Genomic DNA, 27487 nt, shown 5'->3' with positions numbered 1-27487 from the left:
AAGAATCCCTTCCAAAGGGAGCAGGTTTTCATTTTACACACATTGTCAGTGGAGCCTTCTTAGCCAGCTCATTTCCCAGGTCTTTAACCAGCCAGCCTGCCCGGAACGGAGACATTTCCTCTCGCCTCAAATCACTTGGCTGCACATGGGAGACAAGCCCTCTGACGAGGTGAATTTGCAAGGCTCTCAAATCCTCTTTATCCTCGCTGTGCTATCCCTCCTTGACTCATCTCCAAGAGACCATGTTGGGCTAAGCCCAGAAGGAGCACAGAAGGGTGATGGCACCTAGACACACAAACACACACAGATACAGCTTCCACCCCTTCCCCACACCATAAATTAAACATCATCTATACCCAGGACTGGGGAGGATCCGCTAAAATAATCCACTCCAGTCCTCTATCACTGGAGAGATTGATTCGGAACAGCCCACAGTCCTCACCCACCCCAGCCCACAAACCCGTTCCTCCCGTGTCCCTAATAAACTGGAGGCCCACAATTCACATCTGGCCTGTTCAGGTACACAGCTGGGGGTTAACACACACATGCAGAAAAAAATGCTCAACTGGGCTATTCCTGCATTAGACAAAGCAATGATAGTGGGAGTCCATGGGCCTTAAGGAGCAATGGCATTCAAGAGGCAACATGAACTCTTAGGGATGCTTTTTCCTTGCAGCTAGTTGCACTGTCTAGAAAATCAAGCAGAAGAGTGAGGAGCACAAGGCAAAATGAATACAGACAGCCTTAGGGCACACACAGTCCCGGGGTAGGGGAGAAGGTGGTTGGTAGAGTGAAAGAGAAGGCGGGCCAAATGCTTACTGAGTGCAATTATTTTAATGGGTCTGTCTTTTCCAAATTCCACATTGCACACATGTAAATAGTAATTTAAAAAAAGACTTACACCAGAAACTCTGACTTGGAGCACAAGAAACTCTCCCTATCTCCCGCTACACAAGGAGGCACAAAATTCACAATGACGTTAGTCACGGCCGATCACAGAGGCGGACAGACAGACAGACATGGAAATCCTGAAAGACAGAAAAAGGCAAAAGCAGGGCATTCATGCTTCAGAAGGCAGCAGATGTTCTCATGCCCACCTTGCTGTGCAGGCAGGTGGCTGGCGTCACGGCTTGGCATACAGACCCACCACACCAGGGGATCAGCATCTCACTGGTCCTACACCTCTGCTTGCCCAGGTGCTGCCGTTTCTGTTGGTTGTCGTCTCTTTGGTCCCAAGGGTGTCAGCTCCCAGTGCAACACCGGCTTTATGGTGACCTGTGTGCACAGCACAGGATGCGCCAGGTCCCGGGGCTGTGTCAGGGTTCCCTGTATGGTATTGGCTGTGATGCCACAACGCAAGTGTGAACCACACTAAACTCCTAGCTGGCCCTCAAAGTCCTGCTTCTGCCCCCATTCCTGCCCAAGGGGCCTTTGCCTTTGATTTCTATGGGATCTGCCATTGTATTATCCATCACTGGTAGCATTTCGTGGTGCAGCTGCAATGAGTGATTCCAGTACACACACTCCAGACTTGGTTTTCAAGCCTTCAGTGAGTAGAGGAAGGAGTTTTGTGGTTACCACTTGATTTTACTATTTTTTTGGCTCCAAGTGCTCAAAGAAAGTGCTGCAGTAACCATATTCACATGGGCAATGCCACTAAAGGACTTCCAGCCTGTTGTGTGCTATTCCAAAAGGCTGGTGAGCCAGCAGCCTGGGAATCAAACCTACATCAGCAAGCTATTCTGTTTAATTGCTACAGCAATTACCGGCAGGCAAAAATCATAGGAGCCTTTTGTCCAGTACAGCAGTTCCTGCGTGCTGAAGGGCAGCTGGCGCTGGAGGCAGAGCTCACCCATGAAAATGAGCTCTAAAGGAGATCATGCAGGGATCAGACCATACAGACTCATCCACCTTCAAGCAATCTCCAGACTCAGGTGTGCTAATACCAACGCTGCTGCTTGGCAACGTGCTCATCTTTAAAGCAGCTTTAAGTGGAGTTGGGAGCAGGTACTTTCCCTCCCGCACAGGCAGGGAGCTGAGCAGTAGCACAATTAAATGATTTGTCCAGGACCTGGAGGTTGTACCAAAGACTTGATCCCATATCTTCCCACGCCAACACAAACATCCTTCTCCCGAGCCTGCTTCTGCCCCTCCTAGCCAGTAGACCAGCCCTGCTAAAATCACACTGATGTAATTCCTTGATATAGAAGGAGCTGTTCAAGGCAGCAAACTGTTGGAGCACTGAAGGAGGACCCACATGAAGACAGAGCGTTGATTCCTTCTCATCAAGGAATGAAGTTCAACCTCATCCTACCCAAGCTCATGAAGGGGAGTGGCTCCCCAGAGCAACCAGGACACTTCATGCATGGACTGTACAGCACCATGGCTCTTCTCTCCAGCTCCCCCATGACCCCACACGCCATCACTTAACCCAGCACACCAGCCATACGGCCCTCACATCCTGGCCATGCAGAGGTTTGCTGGTGGCCCAGGGAGCCTTGGCCATGTCACAATCTCTCCCTCTCTTCCAGTGTTTCCCCTTCAGCCTGTCACATTTCTTTCACTCGTCTCTTTCCTATCTTTTCTACATCTCTTGTACACAGAGACGACTGAAGGAAACATGACAAAGGCCCCAGAAAACCTGAGTGGTGTGGGGGGCATGGACTATTTGCTGGCCATTCTAACCTGGGAACTTGAGGCATGAAAGGGAATTAGTAGGGTGCAGGATGAAAATAAGCCAAGGATAGAGAACTTTACGGCCTCTCATTAAACCGTGCAACCCCCTGCTGCAGGATCACAAACGATGAAAGTTGACAGACATTCAAGGCGCAAATGGATTATTTCATGAAGAAGAAATCCACTCAGGGCTACTAAATACAGGCACCACTTCCAGCTCAGGAAGCTCCTAAGCAATAGTGCATTGGGGGCTGGGAGAACATTTTGGGCAAGCAACACCCTGGTTTTGCCCTGTCTTTATGGTCTTCTCCAGACCTTGCTCTTGGACTTGTCAGAAATGGGTTGCTGGGCTAGCTGGGCCTTTGGAATGATCTGTTATGGTCATATGTTGCGTCCATATGACTTCCTAGTCACTCAAAGTCTCAAGAGCCACATTTCACATATAGAATTTCCATAAACAAAGAACCTATGTAGCCATTCCTACTCAAAATCCACTCTCCTGCTGCTGCCTCCCCACATACTGATCCTGCCTAGCACAGCTGTCCTTCCCCACACTGGTCCCGTATCTCATAAAACATGTGAACAATCCCTACAGCAGTCAGAGCAAAGGCCCATTAGCACAGCACCGTCTTCCCAGCTGGGGTCACCCAGGGAAGACCACAAAGCCTTTGCAGCAATAATCCATCAGATCAGGGTCTTTCTGAGGCAGAGGTGGTGTTTTTCCGTTGAACAGTTCTTGATAAATTCTCTTCTGTAAACTCATCCCATTGCTTTGCAAGCCCATAAGCACATTGAGCGGCCAGTTTCCTGCAGCAAGGAGATCCATCCACTCCTGATTGCCCACTCTGTGTAATGGATCTCACAGCCACTTCAGGGAAGGAGATATAGTCACCATCTTCCAGCACAGCTATACTGAAGCCCATAGTTATTTGCCCCCTGCCTCACACTGATGTGTGTCCCAGGCCAGCCTTCCACAAAAAGATGGAAAGGAAGCTGCCTGGCACTCAGTACATAATCATTGCCCAAAGATTTCATTTGCAGGCTCCTGCCAGTCTCTGGTTACTCCAAGAGCTTGTCCCCAAGGGTTCAGCCTGGCTGACCTTCCAAGATACGCACTGCACTGAGCAGCACAGCTGCAGCCCAACCTGATTAAAACGAGGAAAATAGGAGTGCTAGCTGCAATCCTTGTGATTCGTTGTCTCTTAGAATGGGTGTTAAAGTCACCCAAATGAAGGCAAGACGGGGCAAGGATTTTCAACACCGGGGAGATTGTTTCACACTGCTTTTTCAATAGCAAACACATAGCTTTGTCCCTACTGCCAAAAAGCCTAGCACTAAAAATGCTGAAATCTTCTTGTGACTGAGTGGCAACAAGCTGTAATTTACTGCATTCCTGCTTCTTTTACATTCAAGAATTGCTTCACTTCTGAGAAGAAAGAACTGTCATTTGTTAGCCCCATGTAGCTCCTCCTTCCAGCCATCACATTTCCACGTTATGATAGACAAATTAATTCATTCCCCTCTTCCTATCTGCTCCCCAAAAAAGCTGGTCTATTCCCAGGAACTGCGTCTCATCCTTTCACAGCAACATCATTATCAATTTTCTTGATTCATTTTAAAGCCATGTAATGGGCGTGTTCCTTTCAGTAAAAATCCGAAGTTTTTCTGCTGTTGCATCCACCTCCCTTAAATTGATTCAGAGAGACCTGTCTTTCTGCTGCCTTTTCACAAGCACCTTCCCCACATCTGTGACCGATGGTACATCACGGATTTCCAGCCCACCCATTGCAGCGTCTGGCTGGCTGCTAAAAAAGCTCTGCCTGGCTTTAGGATGCAGCCAGGTCCCTGGGCAAGTTGAGCTGTATCGCCTCTCCTCCTGTGGTGTACTTGGCCACTGGCCCGTTGCCTTCCATGGTGAAGAGCTTGCAAGTCTTCGCGTTCTCGTGAACCGGTGTGGATTTTTTCGAGGAGATGGGGGAATTTGTGGGGCTCAGCTGAACAGCGGTGGTATCCTGCACCGTGTGCTCACTAGTTTCAATTTCAAAGGCTGTGTTGCCAGGTTTGATGAGCCCAATGTTGGAACCTGGTTTGGATTTCCTGGCTCCATGAGCTGGGGGCCTCCGGCTGCAGATGCAGCAGGCACCGAAGAATGTGAAGGCCACCACCAGCAAGATGGGTCCAATGATAATGGGAGGGTTGTTCACAGGGAGGAAGGTCCCAAAGGCAAATGCTCCCACTAAAGTGATGTTGATTCCTGCTAGCATGATGCAAAGTCCACAAGCGCAGCAGAGAGCAGGGGAGGGGAGGCCCTGAGGTCGTGTCTTTTTCTGGATGGGTTTCTGGGACAAAGAGGCGCTGCTCTTTTCACTGAACATGTTGAGAGGAGTCTCAGAGGTCACTTCAGTCCTCATGGGGCGTACACTGTGTTGAGAAGGCTAGCTCTGGTCTCCTGCTGCCTTGAAATCCCTGGAGAGGAACAGAAAAGCATGCAGCTGTTAGAGCAATGAACCAAAGGCACCTTTCCACCACCATTCATGGTGACCGGCATCTTCTCCGAGTTTGCTGGTACCAACAACTAAGTACAAATCCAAGCCTGCTCTCAAGTCTGGGCTCTCCCTGCCCACGGTAGTCACATCCAGTCAGCCTCAAGCTGGAGCACTGAGCCCAGTGTGCTCAGTGCCCTTTGCCATCCAGATGGAAGATGCCCAAGTGAATCTAAGCATGTGATGGCCCAGAACCTATGCTTGGCTCTGCCTAGAGTCTGAGCCACAGTGCAGTATTGCAGCAGTGTGCTGGACAGACAGACACACATCATGAGCTCAGATGTTTCTCACATGGGTTTGAGGCCTGTTGCATACATGTCTTGATGCTCCCTCTACTCCATCCACCCTTCCCTTAAAATACAGGTTCTTCAGGACAGGCAATATGTCCTGCCGCCCATTTGGGCAGTAGCTAACCTCACGGTGTTTGTCATCACCCACACAACACCTGCCCAAAATAACAACAGACTCCAGTACCGCTCTGAACATCCCTCACTGCAATGTGAGTGCAATATATTCTTGAATAGGTAAAGGTCCAAAATTGTAACAGAAAGTGGGACTCTTTGCTCTACGTCTCAGTTGTCCAGTAATTGAAACTAGTCATCCAGGTTGCCTTTCTAGCCAGTGGAGAATAAAAAGTCCCAGAAGATGATCCAGAACATCCCAAAAAGATGTCCACAGTGGGGGGCTGAGCTGACTACAGAGGGAACCTTGGAGATGACTTGAGCAGTTCAGTTAGATGCTCAGTGAGACAAACTCCATCCACAGATACTGAATGACTTGCCGTCAGTCACAGAAGTCTATGATAAAATGGAGCAAGCGTGGGTGTTCTGCCTGCTGGACCATGCTTTCTACCACGCATCACATCATGTTTGGTGTGATCACAGGATATCCCGTAGAAGGGGGCAGGGAAGCTTGTTTGCCTCAGCAACTGTAAAACCAAACTTGTACAAGGTTCGTGCACAAGCAACACCGGCTCCTGGATGAAGGCTCATGGAAACTGAGATGATGAAGCTGGAAAAGAGCCTGTGTGGGTATCTGCCTAGGACCCAAGGCAGGAACACATAGCCCTGACTGACAACAGCAGCTTCTTCATGGAGGAGATTGTTGGATGTGATAAGAGTTGGCTTTGTGTTCGCTGTACTTTGCTGGGAAGCCAAATTGCCAGAAGCCAAACTGCCAGCAGTTTGCTGGTGATGCCTTTGATTTTACAGACAGGAGAGCACTTCTCTTCCCCGCCTGATTGCAAACAGTAGCAGTCTGCTCTCTCCTACTCCCCTGCCTGGCTCCCTAGCTCCTTCCCTCCTCTGCTGTCAAATCACTTTCAAAAGGGTTGCTGGGGGAAAACTGATACCACACAGGTTTCTACTGCAAGAGCCAAGAATCACTGTTGTGCTAATAACACCCTGCAGCCGCTGAATTTAAAAAAACCCAAACCATCACCCATCACCCTGAAACATGCCAGTGGGATCATTTTCAACATGTTTCCTAGGTTGTAAAATTTTCCCGCACCTCCAGCTGAGGCAAAGCTCTCTGCTGCTCTATCCCATGTCATATCTCATTTCCTTGGCTTGGGCTTTTGTTTAGACCTGAATGAAGTGCAGCAGTGAGCTTTCAGTGAAGTTCCTATTCAGTGAGACATCAGCTGGAGCTGACAGGGACAGGCACATGGAAGGATTAAATCCTTCCTCATCTGGGGATGCCTGACTGGGTAGAAGTCTCTCTGCAGGCAAAGATTTTTCAGGATAACTGAGAGTGTGTGAGAGAGAAAGGGCATTTTCTCCATTAGCCAACCTAACACATGCGCATGTTTCTCCAGCAGTGTCCTTTTGTTCTGCCTGGGAACCCTGGCACATTGATGTGAGCTGGAGCCCTGATTCTGCCTCCTTCAGCCCTGCACCAGCAGCAAGATAGCTTGTGGTTAAAGACACACATGCACACACAGAGCCCAGCTCTTATGGATGCCAATCTGAATCTTTGGCACACAGAGGCTGCAGACACCCCAGCGTGGCTCTTCCCCTCGGTTTGCCCTACATCCTCCCACTGCAAAGTGCTCGGCAGGGAACTGCGTGGCTCCTCGTGGTTAAATCATATCACAGATTCACTCCACCAGGTTTCTCCCTCCCGACTCCTCAGCACTCACCTGCTCCCACCCTGCAAGAATTCCCCCTCCTGGGAGAGCCAGGCAGCTATCACAGCTGCTGGGCTCTAGCGGGATGCACAAACAAGCCGGCTGCCTCTGCTCCTAGGCAAGGCAGAGACCAGAGGTCATGCTCCCACTGAGATTTTCAAAAGGAGCTTCAACCTTTTGCCCATCACATCTGTCAGCGGTCACCTGTAGTCACCCCAAAGAGACCATGCTGGTTTCTGGCTGCTTTCAAGGCTGCAGCGGTATCACCCAGCACGGTCCCTGGTAGCTCATTTTCTCTGCCTGGCAATTTTTGTTCATTGTTACAGCTCCGTGAGCGTAGGGGGTTAAGGTTGGGCAAAATCCTCACTGGACCTCCCCAGGCTGTAACAGGGGAGGAGGGGGACAAGAGGACTTGTTCAGGCACCATTGGCAGTGATAAAGCAGGGCAGCCCGTCCAAGGACAGCTCACTCCAGCAGCTAAAAGAGAACCACAGATCTACTCTGGAAGGATAAATGACATGAGAGAATGATCCAGCTGGGCTAAGGGTGGGTACAGTCACCATCAGCTTCCCAGGCATTCATGGCCACTTCCCAGAAGGAGAGGGGACCAGATCTACAGTACAGAAATAAGGATGTGGCACATAAGGACGAAGACCTCTCACCCTGCAGCTTGACTGGAGGAGGCACCAGTTGCTCCTTGGGCCACCCTGGGACAGGCAGACAGCTCCCAGGTTGTGCCAAGGGACTGGTCAGGCAACGGCAGCTACCTGCCTCCTGGCAAGTGAAGGGGAAGAAAGGAAGTTTGCAAATAAACCGCTGTGGCTAAAGCAGTGATGAGTAGCTTGCCAGGAGTCATTGTCCTAGGAGGCCCATTGGGTTGGGTGTCTGGGAATGCATCAGTATCAGCCTGCACAAAAGTTCAGAGACTAGAACAGGCAGTGTGACAAAACCCAGGGTCCTGGACCTCCTCAGATACATCTGCGACTGTAAAACATGCATCTGTCAGTTCAAAGGGCCAGGTCTAACACAAAGGCCATAACACCACCGGAAAAGTGAAGCTGTAGCGACATGAATCCAAGGGTTTGTGCGACACACCCTTAGGTGGGGAATAAAAGCACTTGGGGGTGACTAAGGGTGCAAGCCACCAAACCTGCTGAGATGGCATCAAAGAAAAGTATAGGGAGCCAAATCTGCCTCATTCACATTATGTATATGGAGATATACCCAGAACCATGGGACACAGCTAGCTGGAGTGGTCAAAAATAGAGCCAGGGTTGAGATCTCATTTAAACTGTGTGAGCAATTCTGGGGCTTGTCATACCCTTTCTGCTGCACCATAAGGGTTCTGGCCATGCTATGTCCAAGACAAAACTTCTTTGCCGTCCTCTTTGCTTGGAGCACCTACATGGGGTGATGGACCTTTCCCAGCAGAAAGCAATGGAGTCAACAGGGGATTCCTGTTGGAAAACCAGATGAAATGGGGATGAGAAAGCCAGCAGAGCAGCAGAGGATAAAGCAAAAAACAAACCGAAGCCACAGAATGCCTTACACCATCCTCTACCTGATAAGACCTTGCAACAACACAAAGTCCATCTTTATTCTGATTGCCATGTACAACAGAAGCATCTTTGTTCTCCTGTCATCTCCTAGAGCACAGGCTGATGCTGTGGGGAGAAGGTCCCTCTCCATCCCCTTTGCAGTCACAAGAACTCACTGATGTGGGTCAGCTCCCACTGCTAATCTGCCTGAGGATATCTGGCAGCTTTTACCTTCCACTTAAGCCAAGTTAATGGGTTCAAAAATTACCAACTTTCCAGCCAAATTATCCTGTCCAAAATGACCAACTTCCTTTCCATCAGGAGTGGAAAAAGCTCTCTTTGGGCTCTCTGTGTGAAACAGGTTCTTTTCTTATCGGTTAGAGTCTAAGTTTCTTCTCCAAACAACATTTCAGCTTGAAATGCATTACTGCCGAGCACTGCTACACAAAAAATGCTGCATATCCAAGCTACAGTGATGGAAATCCAGAGACTATAGTGATTCCTTCCAGGGGAATATCCATCCCTCCCTATATTCTCAGGGGGACGAAGAGAGACTTTCATTCATAGCTCTGAGAGTTCCTAGAGCTCAAAGGGCATACTGACATATTCAGCCAGCATTTTAGGAGCATCATTTAAAGTCATACCAGAAGCACCAGCAACATGCACAGCTAAGCATGCTTCCCTCTTAGTTGAAGCGAGGGGGATCGAGCTGTCATCCTTCCACACTGTCTCACCACAGCAGCACAGCCAAAATATTTAACAGACCCCATATGAGTCTCCTTTCTAGATGTGTGATGGCACAGTGAAATAATGACAGTGATCAGCAAACAGAAATTGCAGTCAGACAGCTATAACAACCACCCCCTGCACACAGACAGTCTCACAAACACACATGCACGCACCCTTTAGCTATCAGGAGAAGCACAAGACTTTTTCCCTGGGCAAAGTGCTGAGAAACTCTCCGGCAGGGCCAGACAGAGCCTTGGTCTCTGGAAGGGGAGGACACTTACCTGGGCTGGAGCGTGGAGCCGGGAAGGGTGACGGAGAGAGTGGGTGCCCCGGGTCTCCCCTTCACCCTTCAGTCGGGGATGACAAAGCCATTGCTAGTCCCAGCAGGGCCGGGGCTGGGAGCCCAGCTGAGTGCTAGGAAGAGAAGGATCTCACATGCCTCCTCCCCTCTCTTGACCGAGCTCGGGAAACTTTGCTCCGGTGCCGGGCGAGCCCCGGGCAGTCTCCGGGAGAGCTCAGCAGGCTCTGTGCGAGCTCGGCCGCCTTCTCCCCACTTTCCTCCTTCCCCTCGGAGGATGATGTCCTTCTCCTTAGGCAGAAGGGGGTTCAGAGGCAGCATCGCTGCCCCGCCGCATCCTCTCCTGCCTCCTCCTCCTCCAGCCCGCGGTTCCCAGCAGGGCTCAGCCCCGCCGCCTCCCCCGCTGTCCGGCAGGCTCCCACCCTCTCCCCGCGCCTTCTTTTTCTTCTTCCTTTTCTACTTCAAGGCTGCAGCTCCCGCCCCCTTCAGCTGACAGAGGTGCCCGGAGCAGAACAGCCCCTTTTTCCCCCGGGGAGAGGAAAAACCCCGGAGCGCGTCTCCGCCGAGGGGCAGCCCCAGCCCCAGCCCCAGCCCCAGCCCCAGCCCCGCTCCGGCGCCCCCGCGGCCCCCGGGGCGGAGAACAAAGCGGCCGCCGCCGCACGGGGAGAGGAGGGGAAAACCGCCGCCAAACGCCAAGGAATGAGATGCAGGCACTCCGCTTGCTGCAGGGAGGCAAGGATCTCTTAAACGCAAGAGGTTTGAAACGCACGTTACGAATGGAAGAAAATATATAACTGGTGTCCAGGTGCCTTTGGATCCTGGAGGGATGCAGGAGTGACTCCTCGCTGGGCGGTCGGCAGTGAGGGGTGCTGAGAAAGGACCTCCCAGAGGTGGAAACGTTCAGGGCGTGGGAGCTGGCAAATCCAAAAAACCCATCCTCAGATGCAAAACTAATGTTTCAACATGGCAATCGGATCTCAGGTACACTTAAAGGTACTTGCTATAAAAACATGCCTGATGCTAGACCCTGTTGCAAGCATAGCCGAGATCTCAGCTCCCATATTAAGAAGCCGGTCACTGTCTGTTTGCAGAGCTGGTGACCACAGGAAACAAGGCAAACTGCAAGTTATGCACTGGATGGAGTGTAGGTAACCCTTCCGCAGCTTAAGCGGTGCTGACACTCACATGCCCTCATCTGCCCTCCGTGCCCACACTGCTGTAACCAGCCTGGATGCTGCCAGTGACAACTGAAGACAGGCTTTTCTCCAGCTTATTGCAGAAGAATCCTATACGAATCGGGCTGGAGCGAATTGAACATGAATCATGCTCCCCTCTTTTTTAAATGATTGCTTTCATGATCTCTAGAGAGATAGAAGGAGAAAGGTAACATAGAGATGGTGAAAAACAAAGGTCAAAGAGAGAAATCGCTGAAGAGGAATGAACACTTACTTCTCTCTATTCTCCAGGCACTACTCCAGCCTGAGTATTCTTAATACAGCAGCATCCTCTACTGCATCATATTGCATTTCACCTTACAGGTCATCCTAGAAATTCAAGCAAAAACAAGCTTTGCAGAAAGGGGTTCAGCCCCTGCTGAGGAAGACAACTCTGTTTTCTCTTTAGCTTGGGTAATGCTAACAGCACACTGCATGACTTGAGAAAGAGGGCAGGAGGGTATCAGAAAAGCAGCGCTGATCAGATATGTTGACTGCCTGGACTTCTAGAAAGAAATAACTGGGAAATCTCATTTCAGACATTTCCAGACATGCGGCGTCTCCTCTAGGAATTCCCTGGCCCTATAACATGAGGTTCAAAATGGCTCAGTGTACTCACCCCTACCAGAAAAGTGATGGGAGAGTGCACAATGGAAGATTTTCTGGAGAAAATCCCCACGTGGCACATCTGAAAGAGACAGTTCCATATGTGGCAGAAGTGGTGTTTAGTGTTTGCTGACTGTTGCTGGGTAGAAACCGGAGTGGCTGAACTCATTCTTGGTGTGGCTCCATAGAGCTCAATGGAAACAGCCCTATGAGCCATGTTTATTTAGGAAGAGTGACTGTCAGAGGGAAAGAGACCGCCAGGGTCATTGATTCGAGTCCCCTGCTATCATGGTGTGTTACAGCATTCATAAAGTGCTCAAGCTCCAGAGGGGGCCAATTAGTACCGAATGACCTGTGAGCTGTTCCCTAACTGCACAAGGCAATGATGAAGAAGGCTGCGCCCACTTCAGGTTGGCTGTTGCATGACTCTCCATCACACTTTCTGCTTAATGGTCCATAAACCCAATAAAAAGGCTTTACTGAAACATTACGTATTTAGGGTTCCGCTGAAGCAATAATACTGAGTTTCACATATATGGTCCTGACAACCTGGCAGACTGCATTCACGTGATTAAAACAACTGCTAATTCAAGGACGGAAATTAAAGGCTAGATTTCCCACTGGTATAAATCAGAGCAGATCCATTGCCTTGCACAGCTTTGATAGCTCACAAGCATTCACGATTTGCCAAGGGGGTTTTGCCAGACTGATGGCTTCTAATTTCAAACTTGCCAGGAACTGGGAAGCCCTGCCTTCTTTAGAGGCAAGATCCCAACCCTCAGCTGACTAGAAATTATATTCCTCTGGGAGAAGCTGTTTGTTCCCAGCTTCTGCTGAATTCAGAAATTAGCTTAAATCAGAAATTTCTGAATGAGAGTCAAAATTGCCTGCCTGCCCTTTCCCATTGTCAGTTCCTGACTCTGGTTTACATTACTAAGAAATCTAGCTCAAGCACTCTTGCACCCACAAAGGCTGGGCTTCAGTGTCACCACCTCCTGATCTGAAGCAGGTCACGATGATGACTACCACATATAAAGCCCTTAGATATCACACTGGTTTTGCAGGGTTTCTCTCTGCAAGAATAACTGAAAAAAGGTGGGAAGGGTAAGGATGATTCATGCTTTCACAGAGGTTTCAAAGGATTTTGGCTGGGACTAACACTGGAGTGAAAGTGCATGAGCAGCATCCATGCTTACGAGAACAGCAGCATGCCAACAGCCCAATTCTTCAGCACGACAGAACCAAAAAGCAGCAGCCCGTGATGCCCGCTGAACCATGCCCATCACGCAAGGAACGTGTGGGAGACAGAGAACGCCTGGAAGTTTATGATCCAGTCAGATCATTAGGCAAAGGTCACTGCAGAAACGTCCCCCTGCAGATTTCCACGAGGTCTCCAGAACTGGCACCTCTCTGTGCATTTACATTTTAATTGCCTCTTAAGGGAAGGAAACGCCAGACTGAATCTGCTGTTGCTCCAAACCAATTCTAAATGCCACCATGTCTGTCTGAAAGTTTGCACTACAGCAGGATCCGGCTCTGTCTCATGGCTCTGTGCTGTCTCTGGCAATTCAGAAGAGGGCAAGGCCAATTTCTGCAGCAATGTTTACCTGTCTATAACATCAAGTACAGAAAGAAGGAGGTAAAAAAGAAATTACTATTTGTCATTCCTAGAGGCAGCTGTGAAATTACTGTGCAGGAGATTTAAACCCACGGAGGAGACACCTTGTACAGTGTATAATTAAAATCACAGGACTCTGCCGTGGAGAACAACAGTATTAATGTGCTCAGACCCAGAACACAGACGCAACTGGACCTGTCAAACACAACAGACCAGCTGCAGCTTCTGGCTCACAATGTCCCTACGTTTCTGATGACTGGGAACGGCCTGAAGGGGAAAGCTTGCTCTAGGTTTGCCACAGTCCTCATAATCTAAGCCTCTGCTATTGACAGCTGTTGAGGCAGAATAATAGGTAAGGTAGATTTTTTCGCCTGGTCCCATATGACTGTTCTCATATCAGGGATGAAGCTTTTGTTGTTTCTGAATGTAGACGAAAACTGGCTTTTCTGATCAGAGAGATTTCACACTTCATGCCTAGTCTCCCTCAGGACAACTACAATATCCAACATACTCACTGCATCTCAGCAGGGATAATTCCTACTTTTACACTGCTCTTCCCAGGAGCTTTCTCATCATGCACAGCACTGTCTTCAGGACCTAAAGCATCTGGGCCAGCTGTTCCCAGATTCGTTAGCAGATGCTCCCATCCCCATGCCTGCTCATGCTGTACACCGAACCCCTTCAGAGCAGGGGTGAATTAACCCCCAATTAACCATTTTAGCTGAAGACTGTAGGCAGAATACCTGTATTTCCTCATGAGGCTGCATCTCCTCAGGGTGCTGGCAGCTTCTCAGCTGAACCCACCGAGCCCCTCTGTTCAAAGAGCTGTGACCTGACATGGACCCAACAACCTCTCCTGCATGATCCTCTCATGCCAAGACTCCCACACAGAGTCTTGAGGAAGCTGAAATCAGAACAGGACACTGCTGGGAGATAGACTGACAAAGGTATAAAGAGTTGTCTTCATGCCACACTGCTTAGGATTTGGGCCCTGGACAGGCCCCGGGGATCTCACCTAGGCAGTCACTGGGTACCATCAGCCTGACTTCCAGCATCATTAAAGCTTTGCCTCTACCCTCTGATCAGATGATCTGCTTCCATAGCACCTTTGTGGTTTGTTTGGGGTTTTTTTAAATAATCTAGAGATCATTTTTCCCCCTTCACACGGACAAAAAAAAAAGGCTTCCAGATGTTCAAACAAGTTTCTCCTTCCTATGACACCCTCTGAAAATACTGAGCTGAAGAAAGTTAGCAGACAGGAAACATCTGTGCAAGTGGCTGTCCTGTTACACAAACAGTACAGTAATTTTTTATGAAGCTTTCTCAAACAGGAGGAAATCAGCGGGTCAGTTATCAGCAAGGGGCAAATATTTTTAATTACCTTGCAGGGAGGATTATGTCTCCTGTGTTTAATTCTCAAAGGTTCCCACTGGCGAACTAATTAGCAAGCAGCTTCACTGGAAGAGCAGGCCTGAAGTTATGTGGCTTTATTCACCCAGGAAGCAAACACCCAGTTCATTCTCCTCTGTCACATCGTGGTCGTCTCTGCTAGGCAGATCATACCAAAGGTTAGTTGATCTGGAAGAGGCAAAAACACGTAGTGTGCCCATCAGCAACGCTACCTCATGATTTCAAATGCAGTTCATCAGAGACCTCAGTGTTACAGCTTCTTCTTTAAAAGAAGTGCTGGTAGAGTTTTTAGTTAAAGGGCTGTTGGCTCCTCATAAACTGAAATCACTGTGCATTATGTATTATCCTTTATACACTGTATGTTACATATTACATATTAAAATATTTTTTCTTATCGTTCCTTTCTTCTCCAGGAAGAATACACAAATACATCTGATCTGCATTTGAGCTGCCAAGGTAATTAACAGCCTTGATGGGGTAGGAGTCATGATAGTGAGGTCCTGATCCAGCAGAGCACTTAAATACGTGCTTTTTCGAGGTATTGGCCTATTGACTTCAGTGGGACTACTCACAAGCCTTAAGGTAAGTATGTACTTTCACCAGTCGTACCTTCACCAGATAAAGCAGAGGTAACACCACAAGAACCAGCAATGCGCATGGGAACAGAGTCAGGCCCCATACATGAAACATCACATGAACAAGGAACTGCCCTTCCAAGAGCATTTATGCTCTTCTGTTGGGAGTATGTCTTAGGTGAATTTAAGGACGTTTCTGAGTATGGGATTTATGGTCACAAACCAGCAGTGGTGAACTGGATTTTTGATCATGAAGAAAACCAGAAATGATGGAATCTGAAAGGAAACAATAACCAAATGTCACGTTCTGTCTGAACCCAATTCTGGTGGCTGAGTCCAAAGCACAAGAAAGAGGACAGCCATCTGTGCCACCTTCTGACACCAGGTAATCTACCACATCGGTTCAGCCTTGGGAACCAAGTCCACCAAGTGGTCCGTTGCCCTGCCCACAGTGTCTTCCTGCCCATCCAGCCACTCAAGTATCCCCTTCTGAGCAAGGTACTGCTGCCCAGTTGAGCCATGGGCAATATCAGAGGCTGACTGCAAGCATGCTTTCAGGTGCCTCAGGTGCAAATATGTTCGTTTCACTCATCCTCATGGGGAAAAGCACCCACATGGTGACTTAGACCATCAAAATCTATTTCCCAGTGGAGGCAGGCTAAGCTAGTTACTATGGGTAAAATGATGGATTATAGCTTTCCACATCTTGATAATTTCACCATTTTCAATGGTGTCCCCCATTCAACCTGTCCCTGGACACGGAGACCAAAACACCTTTGGAACAGATCTGATGTTGCTTTGTGAGCCAGCAAGAAGAGACTTAATTTGTGCCTGTTATATCCACTTGATGGTCAACTTGTAGCATGCCAGACCAGAAGAGAAACTAATTGCCATCAGCATAAATCACATTACCCTAAGCCAGTTTGGATTCCTGGAAAAACTAGCTTTGAGGGATGTCAGGCTCAACATTATCAACAGACAGTGTTTCTGTCTGAAGAGGAGACATGTCTTTGATCAGACCATCACTGCTTAGGGCGCTGATGCTCTTGTTTCTCACCCAACATTCTTCACCCAAGGGCTGACTGAGGCTTTACATGGCAACACACAGTCTACAGTGATGATTAAGACCTGGAAATATAGCTAGTGCTGAAAAGCAAGGTCAGGGTGATGCAGTTCATGTCCCTTCAAAATGTCTAACACCTTGGACACAGATGACATCTCTTGAAAATTTTTGTGGCTTGCAAAAACTCTTGGGCCCTTCATGGCTCAATCTGCAGTACAACCGTAGAACACTTCACAAGGTGAGTCCTTAACTCTTCAGAGCAGCAAAATAAGCAAGACTTAAGTGAAAATTAAACATCAGAATTGGGAGTCCTTATTTATCCTTATGTGAAAGTCTGGAAACCTTTTCAATGGGTATCCTATCTCCTCAACTGCAGGGTGCATAAAAAACCAGACTATTTGGATCGTTCTGTGGTTTAGCAAGATCCCACTTAACTTCATGAAAGTTGTTGCAGTGACTTCAGTGGGCTGTGAACAAGGTGTGTAGGATGCTGCCCTGCGAATATTTACCCTCTGGTAGAGAGCAGATGTCTGCGGCCTCCATATGGGATATCAAGTTATAACATGGCAAAGCACAGATCATTAATTACATCCTTAAATGAAGTGATTATAAGGTCATCACGTCAAACATAGCCTAGCATCATTGTGCCTGCACAAGTTTTATTTTACATAGAGCCTGGGGAAGCATCTGGTTAAAACACTTGACTCCGACTCATTAGATCTGATGCAAAGCCTCTCTCCTAACAGACTTAATCTTTCTGCCTCTCAGTTCCTACACCACCCTCCCAGTGTCGTCACCAAACACAGTGAACAGGTTCTACTCTCCCTCAAAGTACCCGCTGTCAGGATGAATTCAGCTCTCGGACACCATAGACCAGAGGTGCTGCATTTGTCTATAGCAGACATAGATATGCACATACCCCACACCAGACCCTGTAACTACCCACTGGTCCATATGGAACAACTGCTTCTCACAAGTTTGAGATTAACTGCATGTGATAGACATCTTTTTGCCTTCAACAGCAGGATTCAGAGGAGGAAAAAACCCCATGATAAATGTGTGCCATGAAAACTATGGCAGCTCATACATGATTAATTCAGCAGGCTTTGGAATAAGATCCACAGCAGAAAGCAGTAGTGTGGTCATATAACCTTTGCAGAGTTTTATTTACAGTAGCTGAAGAGAGAGAAGAACCCCAAGTCAAAAAAGTTTCACCTCCTGCCAAAAGCAGTCACCAGTGTTTGCCCTCAAGACAACCAAATCTTTTCTTTTAAGCAACTGGCACACAACGGAGGCTCCTACTTCACCATGCCATTCACAGACTAATGTGATCCGTAAACCAGTGAATTAGGAAACATACCTCTCTTCTGCAGCACACAACATTTCAGAGACATGCCAGCAGGTGTTGGTGTAGGTGAGTTCAGAGCAGTAGGATCTAGATAAGCACCACCAGCCTGTAACTCTGCCGGCAGATAAGAGAAAGCGTTACGCGTCTACTACAGCTGGGTGGACAACTGATGGGGCAGGACAGGAGGTACAGAGAGGCGCCTTTCTGTAGACAGGTTTTAGTGCTATTTAATTTTAGAGGTCACTGAAATTGCACTATTTCCCTTTCCCCATCCCACATGCAGACAGTGCAGGTACAGGGAAAAGCTGCCTCGACCATTGGCGAGACCCTGCTAACTCCTCCACCCAGCAGACTGGTTAAGACCAGGTAAGAATTAAGCACGGGACTCTCAGCTATCATCACTACCAGGATAATGTGAAATTCTGATTAAATCTCACATCCTCTTTAGCAAGACTTGTAGATCTGAGAAATCATAAAGTGTCATTAGATCATTAGAAGCAGATGTTGGTTTACAGGAGCACTTTTCCAGTACCACAGATGTGGTCAAAGCCAGACACCCCTTCCCTCATCACCTTTCAATATGCTTTTTGTAAAACTCACTTACATTTCACCCCTTCCACAGAGATCAGGGACCAAAGGTGCCAGGTGCTACATAAACACATGGATGTGAGGGATTTCTGTCTCAAAGACGACCGGGGAATGGTAATACACACATTTGGCAGAGTGGAAAACTGAGGCACAGAGACTATGTCAAGGTGAGGCCCATCCCAAGACCATGGTCAAGACCTGCAATGGGCAGGCAATGGAGAGAGGCTTTCCAGGGTTTGTGCGTCACCCAGAGACACAGCACAACTGCAAAGATGCTGTGAGCATCCCACCCCGCTGCCCAGGGGACCGGCAGCAATCAGCTGAGCACTCAGTTTCTCTAAGGCCTGCAGAAGATAAGGGCTTCACAGTTTTTCTCACTAAATCATTTGTAAAAAGAGAGTAAGGACACTTAACCTGCCTGAGTGAGGAGTCATGGTTTGCCTATTTCTTAGGCAACAGAAGTGGTGCCTAGAATTATTCACCACTATTTTAAGCAAATAGGAAAAAAATAGTCTGTGTATCCAACGTCCTGAAGATCAAACTGTGCAGTAAGCAAAGCAGCAGCTCAGGCTGGAGGTAAGAAACAGAGGCTGGGAGATAAAGCCTGGCCAATGCTGATTTGACTGGGGGAGGTGGTTAGTGCTATCGCAAACTGCTGGGGAAAGATCTGCAGGACCTAATGAAGCCAGAGCTGATTTGCAACCATTTTCTCATGCCCAGCAAGTGAGAGACTGCCCCAAAAATACTGCAATGTGTTTGGATATAGGATGAACTCACCAGCTGTTTTCTGAAAAACCTGAGATGCTGCAAACATGATTAAGGAAGAGAAAGAAAAATAAATAAACCAAACAACTGGAAAGACCTTGCATGAGTGTTTGTGACTGTTTAAAAGGAGTAAAATGGTCTCCTCTGAACACAAGGTTCCCCCTCATCTCTCACATATGCTTTTTAATTGATCATTAATTTCTCTAAAAAAGCACAGGCAGTTACCAGGGGGTATGGAGGCATTCCCCCTGCTTTCTGGTCAGATGATGACTGAACTTTCCCCACTTCCTCAGACAGAGGGATCGGGATCAGAGCGTCTGCTTAGCGTTCATTTGCAATTCTGACCTGCTGCTAATTGCACTTCCTGGCCATGCAGTCCCTGCCCAGCCAGCGCAGAGTTTAACCCCACTGAAGAAACCCACTTCTTAATGACCGCCACTGTATTCCCTGTGGATTTGGTTTTCTCAGCTCTCCTCAGGATCTGGGAAAGATGTTCACAAGTGATGAGCCCATGGCATAACCTCTCACCAGCCACCAGCTCAGCTACAGCCGCTGACTACGCACACTCCCATCCCCTTCCAATTATGAACTGAACTGTGTTAGCAGCACCACACAGTAATTTTACCAGGCAATCAGAACAGGCTGGGAGCATACACAGAGCCAGCTCTAGAGATTCAACTAACAAGGGGTACCTCATTAAGTACCTTGGGGATAGCTTTCAGCTAATGTGTTTTCTTTTGCACTCGAGATGGGCCTGGAGCATTCACACCGATCGCTGAAAGGAGCCCGCTCACAACTGCTAACTCATTAAGTGCAGTAACTCAATGATTTGCCATATCTGATGGTATCTAAATAATTGTGTCCCTTATCGCTCCTTGCTGCTCCCTTAGCAAGTTTGCTTGCCATCACCTGCTGTCATCTCTTCTCCAATGAAATTATTGGGGGTACTTCTTGTAAGTGCCCCCAGCCTTCCCCCTCTGCTACCCCAGCTGTCAGGCTGCCTACAAGGGAAGCTGGCATGGCTTTGGCAGGGAAGCAGCTCATCGGCTGGTCTCCAGCATCTTCTCCAGGGCCTCCATCCTCCTTACAAGCTTCACTTCATCAAGGGCACCACATCTTCTCTACCTCCAGGCTTTTACCATCAGCTCGCCCACGAGGAAGCTGATCCCTTACCTATGCCATGGCACTGAATTGCTCTCGAAGAGGGACTGCATCGCTGCACCACAGGACTGCCACTGAAACCAACGGCAGTGCCAGCATCATCCCTCTGCTCACAGCATGCCTGGGCTCAGGAGGTTCACAGGCCCAGCTGGGTGTTTGTCACATTTAACCCCACTTTGTAAAGATTGGAGGCAAACGCTCCTCCCATCCCTATCTCAGCCAGGAGAAATCTTCTGTTGGCTCCTCTGCGTGTTCGAATGGGTGCAATTTGATGCTGGGTGGATTGAAAGTGCACTTGTACTTCCCTGTGAGATTTTCTGCTTGCTGCTGGGGCCCGTATAACACCTACTCATCTCAGTGGGAAATGGTATATGCTTCACAGAAAGAGCAAGAAGCCAAAGTACTGAGTATGTGCGTTTCTCATACAGTTCTGTGTGCAACTGCAGCTTATTCCTGATTCAATAACATGGTGATCCCAGCTTCTGGAGAGACGGATTAAATAAATGATTAATTTAAAGTAATTTATACCTTTTAACCATTCAAGGATATTTCCCAGGCCTGAGACCTGCAAGCCGCACTGGATCAATGCCTGGAAATCTATGAGTATTATTTCAGATGTAACTATTTATCCCCTGTAGCACAGCAACATCCTCGCCGCTAAGGAAACAGTTCACCCCTTGGCTCAGCCAGAGTGCCATTTTCTGGCGTTTCGGGTCCCGTTTACTCGTTTGCTCTCTCCGGGGATCATCCAGCAGGTTTAGGAATGCACAAGTGCAGTATACAGAGAGATGCTTTTCTCATCTAACTTACTCCTGTGGTTCCTCTGTAGCTGCTCCTGTACAGCCTTAGCCCACTCTCAACAGGGAACCAAGGATCAGTGCCCCCGAGGTCCACAGCTCCCCACAGGCAAACGCTCAAGAGGCTCCTACAGCAGTCCAGAGGACAACAGGCAGTTTGCAAACTCAAGCCCTCCCTGTGTTTATCATGCGACAGAGTTTTGGTTGTTTTCTCCTGACCAGGAGATTTTGCTCAGCTCCTGGTGATTACCACACCACCCATGACACGGGAACTGGGATTCCTGCACCAGACAGGCACTGAGAAAAGGTTGTTGTGACTTAGGAAATGAGGACATGTGCCCTTTCCTTCCTATCTCTGCTCTGACTCTCATGTGGCACCTTCGGTACGATACAGTCTCTCTGCACCTTGCTCACCCCTTCTGCAAAACATGGTCAATTATTTTTTGAGCATCTCAGTCTCCCTGGCTCATCTATTCAGCCCTAAACTCTCTGCACCTTGCTCCAAGTCTCCAGCCATCTGAATGACCAGAGAAATAGAAATACCAGCAGAGGGACTGCGTTGACAATGACCCAGTTTTATAGACAACATAAAGTTGACTCTAATACTCTTGAGTGGCAGAAGTGTCTGTGTGGGGAGGGAGTAGCAGAAGACTTGACTGCAGGAGAAATAAAAATGAAAAAATTTAATGCACTAAAATTTCCCCAGATAGTGCTTGACTGGCTAGTTATATCACAAGTGGCATGTTTGTTAGAAAGCATTAATAAAACCTGCAGTATAATCCAGGAGGATTCATAGGAAACATTACACAGGAATTTATGGGTTTGCTGCAAAGTTTTATGCTCTCAGTACTGAGGCTCAGTTCCAGAAGACAGACTCTGGGGTGGGCTGGAAGCTCTCCCTGCTCTCCAAAACAGGCAGGAGGAGAAAACTGGGGGGAGAGAAGCATCTTCTGGGGTGGCAGGAATCTCTGTGGGACTTAGCATTATGCCAGTAAGGCATCAGAGCATCCAAATTGGCTGCTGGTCCCTCCAAGGCAGAGGGAATTGCCCCACACATTGCTGCAGAGACTCCGTGGCCATTGATTCAGGTTTTGATCTGGCCTTTTCATTTGCCAGAGCAGAAGCCAAACGGACATTTGATTTTAGCCCTCCCAAATGTACCCCCAGTCCTTGTGAGAGCAGGAGGCAGGACGGAGGAAGGGCAAGAGCAGGACACGTCTCAGCACAGAGCGGAGATGAGCAGATAGAGAAACAAGAGCAGAGCGGGGAGACACACAAAGACACACACATGAACAGCACCATGTAAGCCTCACTTTTGAAGGAAACCTGGCCAAAAAATAACTAAGCCCTATTTAGATTCTAGCCAGTTGGACCAAGCAATAGACATATGCATCTGCCCAGGCATTTTGAAGCGCTGCTTCTGCGGCACCACCACTACGGGTCTGTAGCGATGAACAGCCACAGTCAGATTTACAGCGCTGGGGCTGGGGTGTGGGAGAGGTGATGCTCCAAGCCTCCCTCTCACTGCGCAGAGGGCAGTGGCCACACAGATGCCTGCCCACACCACGGCTGCATCCAGCCCCGTGAGGCATCCAGCTGAGATCACTCTGCAGCAAGGTGGAGGGAAGGGAAGGAAGTCAATGTAAAGGATGGAGAAAAATAGTAGCCTCTTACGGAGTCAGCCAAGAATTAAATACCCTGATCTCTCAGAGAAAGTGCCAGCAACCACCTCTTCTGCTTGTTATCATTCCTTTTACGTTTGCTTTTAATTTGCTCAACCTATAATTTGTTAAACAGGCTGCCCAGTAGGTATCATCTCAGAGCTAACTATTATGCAGGTGCTGCTTTTAGCCTGGAGCAGAGAGAAACATATCAACATCAAGACTGGGGATACAGCCAGGAAAGCTGCCGATTTCACTGAGAAAGTACTAAACATAAATTGTGTCCTGCTTCCATCCTGTAACACTTTGAGCTCCTTGCAACAGCAGCATTAAAAATCACAATGCTATCAGAACATTATACAGACCAAAGATGAAACACCACAGGATTAATGAAGGGACACAGATCACACAAGGGACCCACTTAGGAACCCAGAAGGCCTAACCCACATCAGAGAGTCTCAATTTTTCAAGGCAAGGAGTTGTGTCTCTGCCCTGTGTTTGCAGTGCAGCACTGGATACCACGGTTCCTTGAGTAGAGATGTGAGTAGCAGAACTAGGCAGAGCTGATCAGAAGTCTTTCAAACCATTGTTTCACCAAGAAAACCACACAAGGTTTCACCCAAAATATCTCAGGTTCCATGAATCTCAGCTGATTTTCTTGCAAAGATTGGATGCTTGCTTTCCTGCTAGACCGACTGAGGACTAGCACCAGGTCCCACAGCCTGCTGACATATGGATTAAGCAGGGCTGAGCTCCCAGCTTTGCAGCAGAGACCTTGGAGCCTTGAGATGGCTACAGAGATCCCACAGAGCCTGGGGCCCATGGCAGTATGCCGGGCCGGAGCCACTGATCTCCAAAGCCTCCTGCAGAAACTGGAGTCAGCGCAAAACCCACTGACATTCCCGAGCAGCTACCAGGCCTGAGAGCATCTAGCTCACACAAAAACATTACTCTAAACCAGTGTCTTATATCCTGCAGAAAAATTGGATTTTTCAGCCTGCTTTAGACACTCAAGGACAGCTACAATCTTCAAACATAAATAACAACAGCTATTTGGCTGCTTAGATGTTTTGTGACGGGAGGAAAGTGGCATGACTTAGACCAGAACAGCCGTTAGTTCATTTGGAAAAGGAATCCCCAATAAGATACCGGCTTCTGACACCCGCTAAAGCCTTATTTGCCCTGTGAAGTGCCCGTGGACCCAGCAAACGTTATGGGTTAGACACCCAGTGCCTGAGGGCAATTCATTCAGGTGTGAAGGACACAGACTGACTTCAGGCCAGTTTGCAAAATGACCCCAATCTCCCTCTTTCCCCTGTCGTCTTTTGCTTTCTGCAAAATTCCCTTGGGTAGGCAGCACCACTGCCAGGCAAGCTGTATTTTAGACCCTTCTCAAAACGTTCTCTCTAGCTATTTTTGATGCTTTTTGGAGTGGAGCCCCGCGGCTCCAGCACTGCAGGCTCCAACCCCCCACCGGGTTAATGTCCCCGGTCCCGCTGCATGAGGCATTTACACAGGTCTTCTAGGTCCAGCTGAGGACAAATACTGATTCTAGTACGTCAGAAGCAATTTCTGTCAAACAACACACTGTTCAGCTCGCCCACAGGTGAACCCACAGAAAACAACGGAGTCAAGGCAACATGTGGTCCGTCTGCGAGCCCTTTACCCAGACCAGGCTCCTGTAACGTCCCCCATAGCCCACGTACTGCCAGGTGCAATCCCCAGAGCCTGGCACGCTGCAGATGTGTGAGATATGCTGTTTGTCTACACCCACTCCCTGATTTTCAATGAAGCAAGACAATTTTGTAGCCAGCAGTTTCCATCAGCTCCAGCCAGAGCAACTCCTTTGATTGTAGGTATGGGGGAGGGCACAGACAGTTCTGGCATTAAACAAGAACATTTACCCCGGAACAGCATCCCACCCCATCCTGCCAGACCCAAGCACTCTCAGAGGCTCATCACCGTTTTGTCCTAGCATGATTTCCTCCTTTCTTCCTCACCTACAGCCTCCTTTAACCCAGCACAGGTCTCCTTCCTCCACTTCGCGTGTAGTCACCACCATCCTGGGCCTCTGAGGCTGCAAGAACAGAGCGAGGCTGCCCGGGGAAACGTGCCGTTAGGGTAAGGAAGACTTTGCGACTGTTTTTGGTGAAGATCTGGCACTAGAAAGCAGAAGAAGATGGAAATGGATATTCATCACCTGCTGTGCTGGACCATTTGGTCACTGATTCAGGAGGCAGGAACTCTTCTCAAGATTGCAGCTGACACATCCCACCTGGAAAGCTCTGACTTTGCAAGCGATTATTTCAGGATGAAGATGAGCTGCTGTTTCTCTCTCTAAGTCTTGTGAGAGCAGAGTGACCCAGTGTTTTTCACCCACTCTCCTCCTGTTTTCATCCGTCAGAGGAAGCGAACATCAGCTCTCTGAGGCCAGATAACCTCCACTCAGGTTTCACCACCAACTAATTATTACAAAGGGGTGGGAAATGGAAACCAGCCTGGGATCATACCAGACGTGGGCTAGGAAAATTCTCAAGTTCATCTTCTGTGGTTAAGCTGCCTACTACAAGCTGAACAAGAAAGATGATTAAAGATAGTTGTTATTGCAGTTTAGAGCCAACAGAGACAGCTTGTACTGGGAAGCACAACACATTGTGCCTGAGAAAGCCCGCTGTAAGCATTAAATTACATTTGCTTGGAAAAGTATCGGGCTGGAAGACGGAAAGACTCCAATCTTTGGGCCACCAAACAGCAGCAAAACAAAGAGAAAGCTGAATGTAATTCGAAATGGGGAAGATTAGGCAGAAAGATGGGGAGTGTGGCTGCACTAAGATAGTCTTTTAGACACTGCTGAAACAGTGCTGCTGTAGGAGGTAAAGCAAGGGGCTGCAGCAGTGTAGGATAACATGTAGGACAACAAAAATACCTAGCTACCTGCTCCCTTGCTTCTGATGTCCCACATCAGCATCTGTGTCCCACATTCAGGTCTTGCAAGCCCACTGGGGTGGGCCTGACCACTGTGGTCAGAGCAACTGCATCTGCTCTTCGGGACGGGATCGAGCCCATACAGAAGATGCTGACAGGCAGCTCAGATGTGCTACAAAGGAAATCCTTCTGGCCCTTTTTTACATGTTGAGATGAAGTGGCTTGCGTTGGATCACACCACAAGGCTTTAGTGGGGCTGAGGACTAAAACTGCTCTTTTTCCAACCATTCTCCCTCACCCATATCATGCTGATAGTGTCTTTGTCCTCCTTTTCTCTCTCTCTAGTAAACCATATACCAACTGAGCACAGATGTATCTGAATCTGCAGCTTGTAAAGACACATAACAGTTATTGCATTTAATAATGTATAAAAATACATGTACTGATCCTAGTAATGTACCAAGCTCACCTTAGGGCAGCAGGAAAGTCTTCTCAAAGCCTGCTCCAGTCCCAAAATCTATGATTTCCACTCTTCTTCCTTAAGGCACAAGCTGAGATGCAGCTGGACAGGTTTTCTTAAGCTAGTGAGACAAAAATGCCACACCAATAGCAAGGTCAGGCACTGAAAACAGCAGGCAAACACGAGTGTTGCTGACCTGCACACAGCACACACATCTTCCTTCCTGCATCAGCTTTTGCTAACTTTACAAATGATATTTTACTAAAGAGAGGTTTTATTTCAGGTTTTACTCGAACTGGCACGTCCACTTGTTCCACCTTTTGCATTAAGTATCACGATGCTCAGAGCAGAAGAGGATGTGGTTCTGTAATAGCTTATAAGCCTCCCAGCCAATTTGGGAGACAGGTTGTGTTTATACAAGTTTTTAAGAAAGCAGGCTGCTAAGCAGAGAGGGAGAAATGCTCTTGCTGAAGGAAGGGCAACAGTTGGCTGAAGTGAATCTAGATAGAAATGAGAAGGTCTAGGCCAGGGCAGACTGAAGCTGCTCTGCAAATGCTCGGTGCTAAGATAGCCAAGGCAAGTGCATCAATACAAGATGCAAGCTGGCACAGGTACCCCCGCATTTCCTACAGTCTCCATCCCACAATAGCTTGCTTTGGTAATAAGCCATAAGCAGAAGAGACAATGCTTTCTTCAGCCCCCATAAGAAGGAGACATCCAGAACTCTGCATTATTGTGGGAGTCCTTAATAGCCCATAAATAGAGTACTTGCGTTAAGAGACAGCCTATTCCTCCCACTTACGCCGCCAGCAGCTGCCCTCTCCTAGCCACGGCAAGAACACTGTGGAATAAAGGACCTTGCCCCTTCAGAGCTGGTGCCTTATTTTAGCTATTAGCAGTGAAGCCCTGGTGACTGGAAAGGAGGAAAAGAGAAAACAGCAGCGAGAGCTTTATGAAGGTACCAGAAAGCAAAGCACCGGGAAACTTACAGCATTGCTCCCCAGGAATTGCACTTGGGGTTTGAGCCGAGCAGCAGGGGCTGGAAGAAGGAGAAACAGCAAGCTCAATAAACAGTCCAGCTCATCCCTGAAGCCAGAGGGGTTCTCCACAGTCCAAGACTCCTCCTGGACCATATAGAGGAGCACATCTTTAGTACTGACATTGCTTTGTTACAATCAGGGTGAAAAAGCAACAGTCCCATAGTGTTAGGCTATGTGAAGACACAGGCTAAGGTCCTGAAGACTGGATGTCCCACATAAAGCAAGGAGGCAGAGGAAAATTAATTATCCCATTTCCTTGCTTGAAACTGGAGGTAAACTGAGGCACAGAGCAGTTCCCAGGATAGGCATCTGTGTGCATGGCTCAAGTCAGGGATGCTAGAGAA

At 48.4% G+C, this 27487-nt stretch overlaps 1 protein-coding gene across 2 annotated transcripts; it reads right to left on the bottom strand.

Moving 5' to 3' along the window:
• Positions 1-815: 815 nt before the first annotated feature.
• TMEM275 (transmembrane protein 275) lies at positions 816-10245 on the bottom strand. Of its 2 annotated transcripts, none has more exons than XM_076340270.1 (2): positions 9896-10245; positions 816-5142 (listed from the first exon to the last, which is right to left on the bottom strand). In XM_076340270.1, exon 2 carries the CDS (start codon positions 5085-5087, stop codon positions 4503-4505), a length of 585 nt encoding a protein of 194 aa, XP_076196385.1. In that variant the 5' UTR covers positions 5088-5142; positions 9896-10245; the 3' UTR covers positions 816-4502. The 2 variants fall into 2 exon arrangements, with proteins under 2 accessions (XP_076196385.1, XP_076196386.1); XM_076340271.1 differs by lacking the exon at positions 9896-10245 and adding an exon at positions 8669-8744.
• Positions 10246-27487: the final 17242 nt, after the last annotated feature.

The sequence above is a fragment of the Aptenodytes patagonicus genome, chromosome 5 (genome assembly GCF_965638725.1).
Source record: "Aptenodytes patagonicus chromosome 5, bAptPat1.pri.cur, whole genome shotgun sequence".
Classification (NCBI taxonomy): domain Eukaryota; kingdom Metazoa; phylum Chordata; class Aves; order Sphenisciformes; family Spheniscidae; genus Aptenodytes; species Aptenodytes patagonicus.
This window is presented reverse-complemented; position numbering and strand designations above follow the sequence as displayed.

What these genes read in the sequence shown, in the direction of transcription:
- TMEM275 (XM_076340270.1), bottom strand. Translation starts at nt 5,087, where the DNA reads ATGAGGACTGAAGTGACCTCTGAGACTCCTCTCAACATGTTCAGTGAA.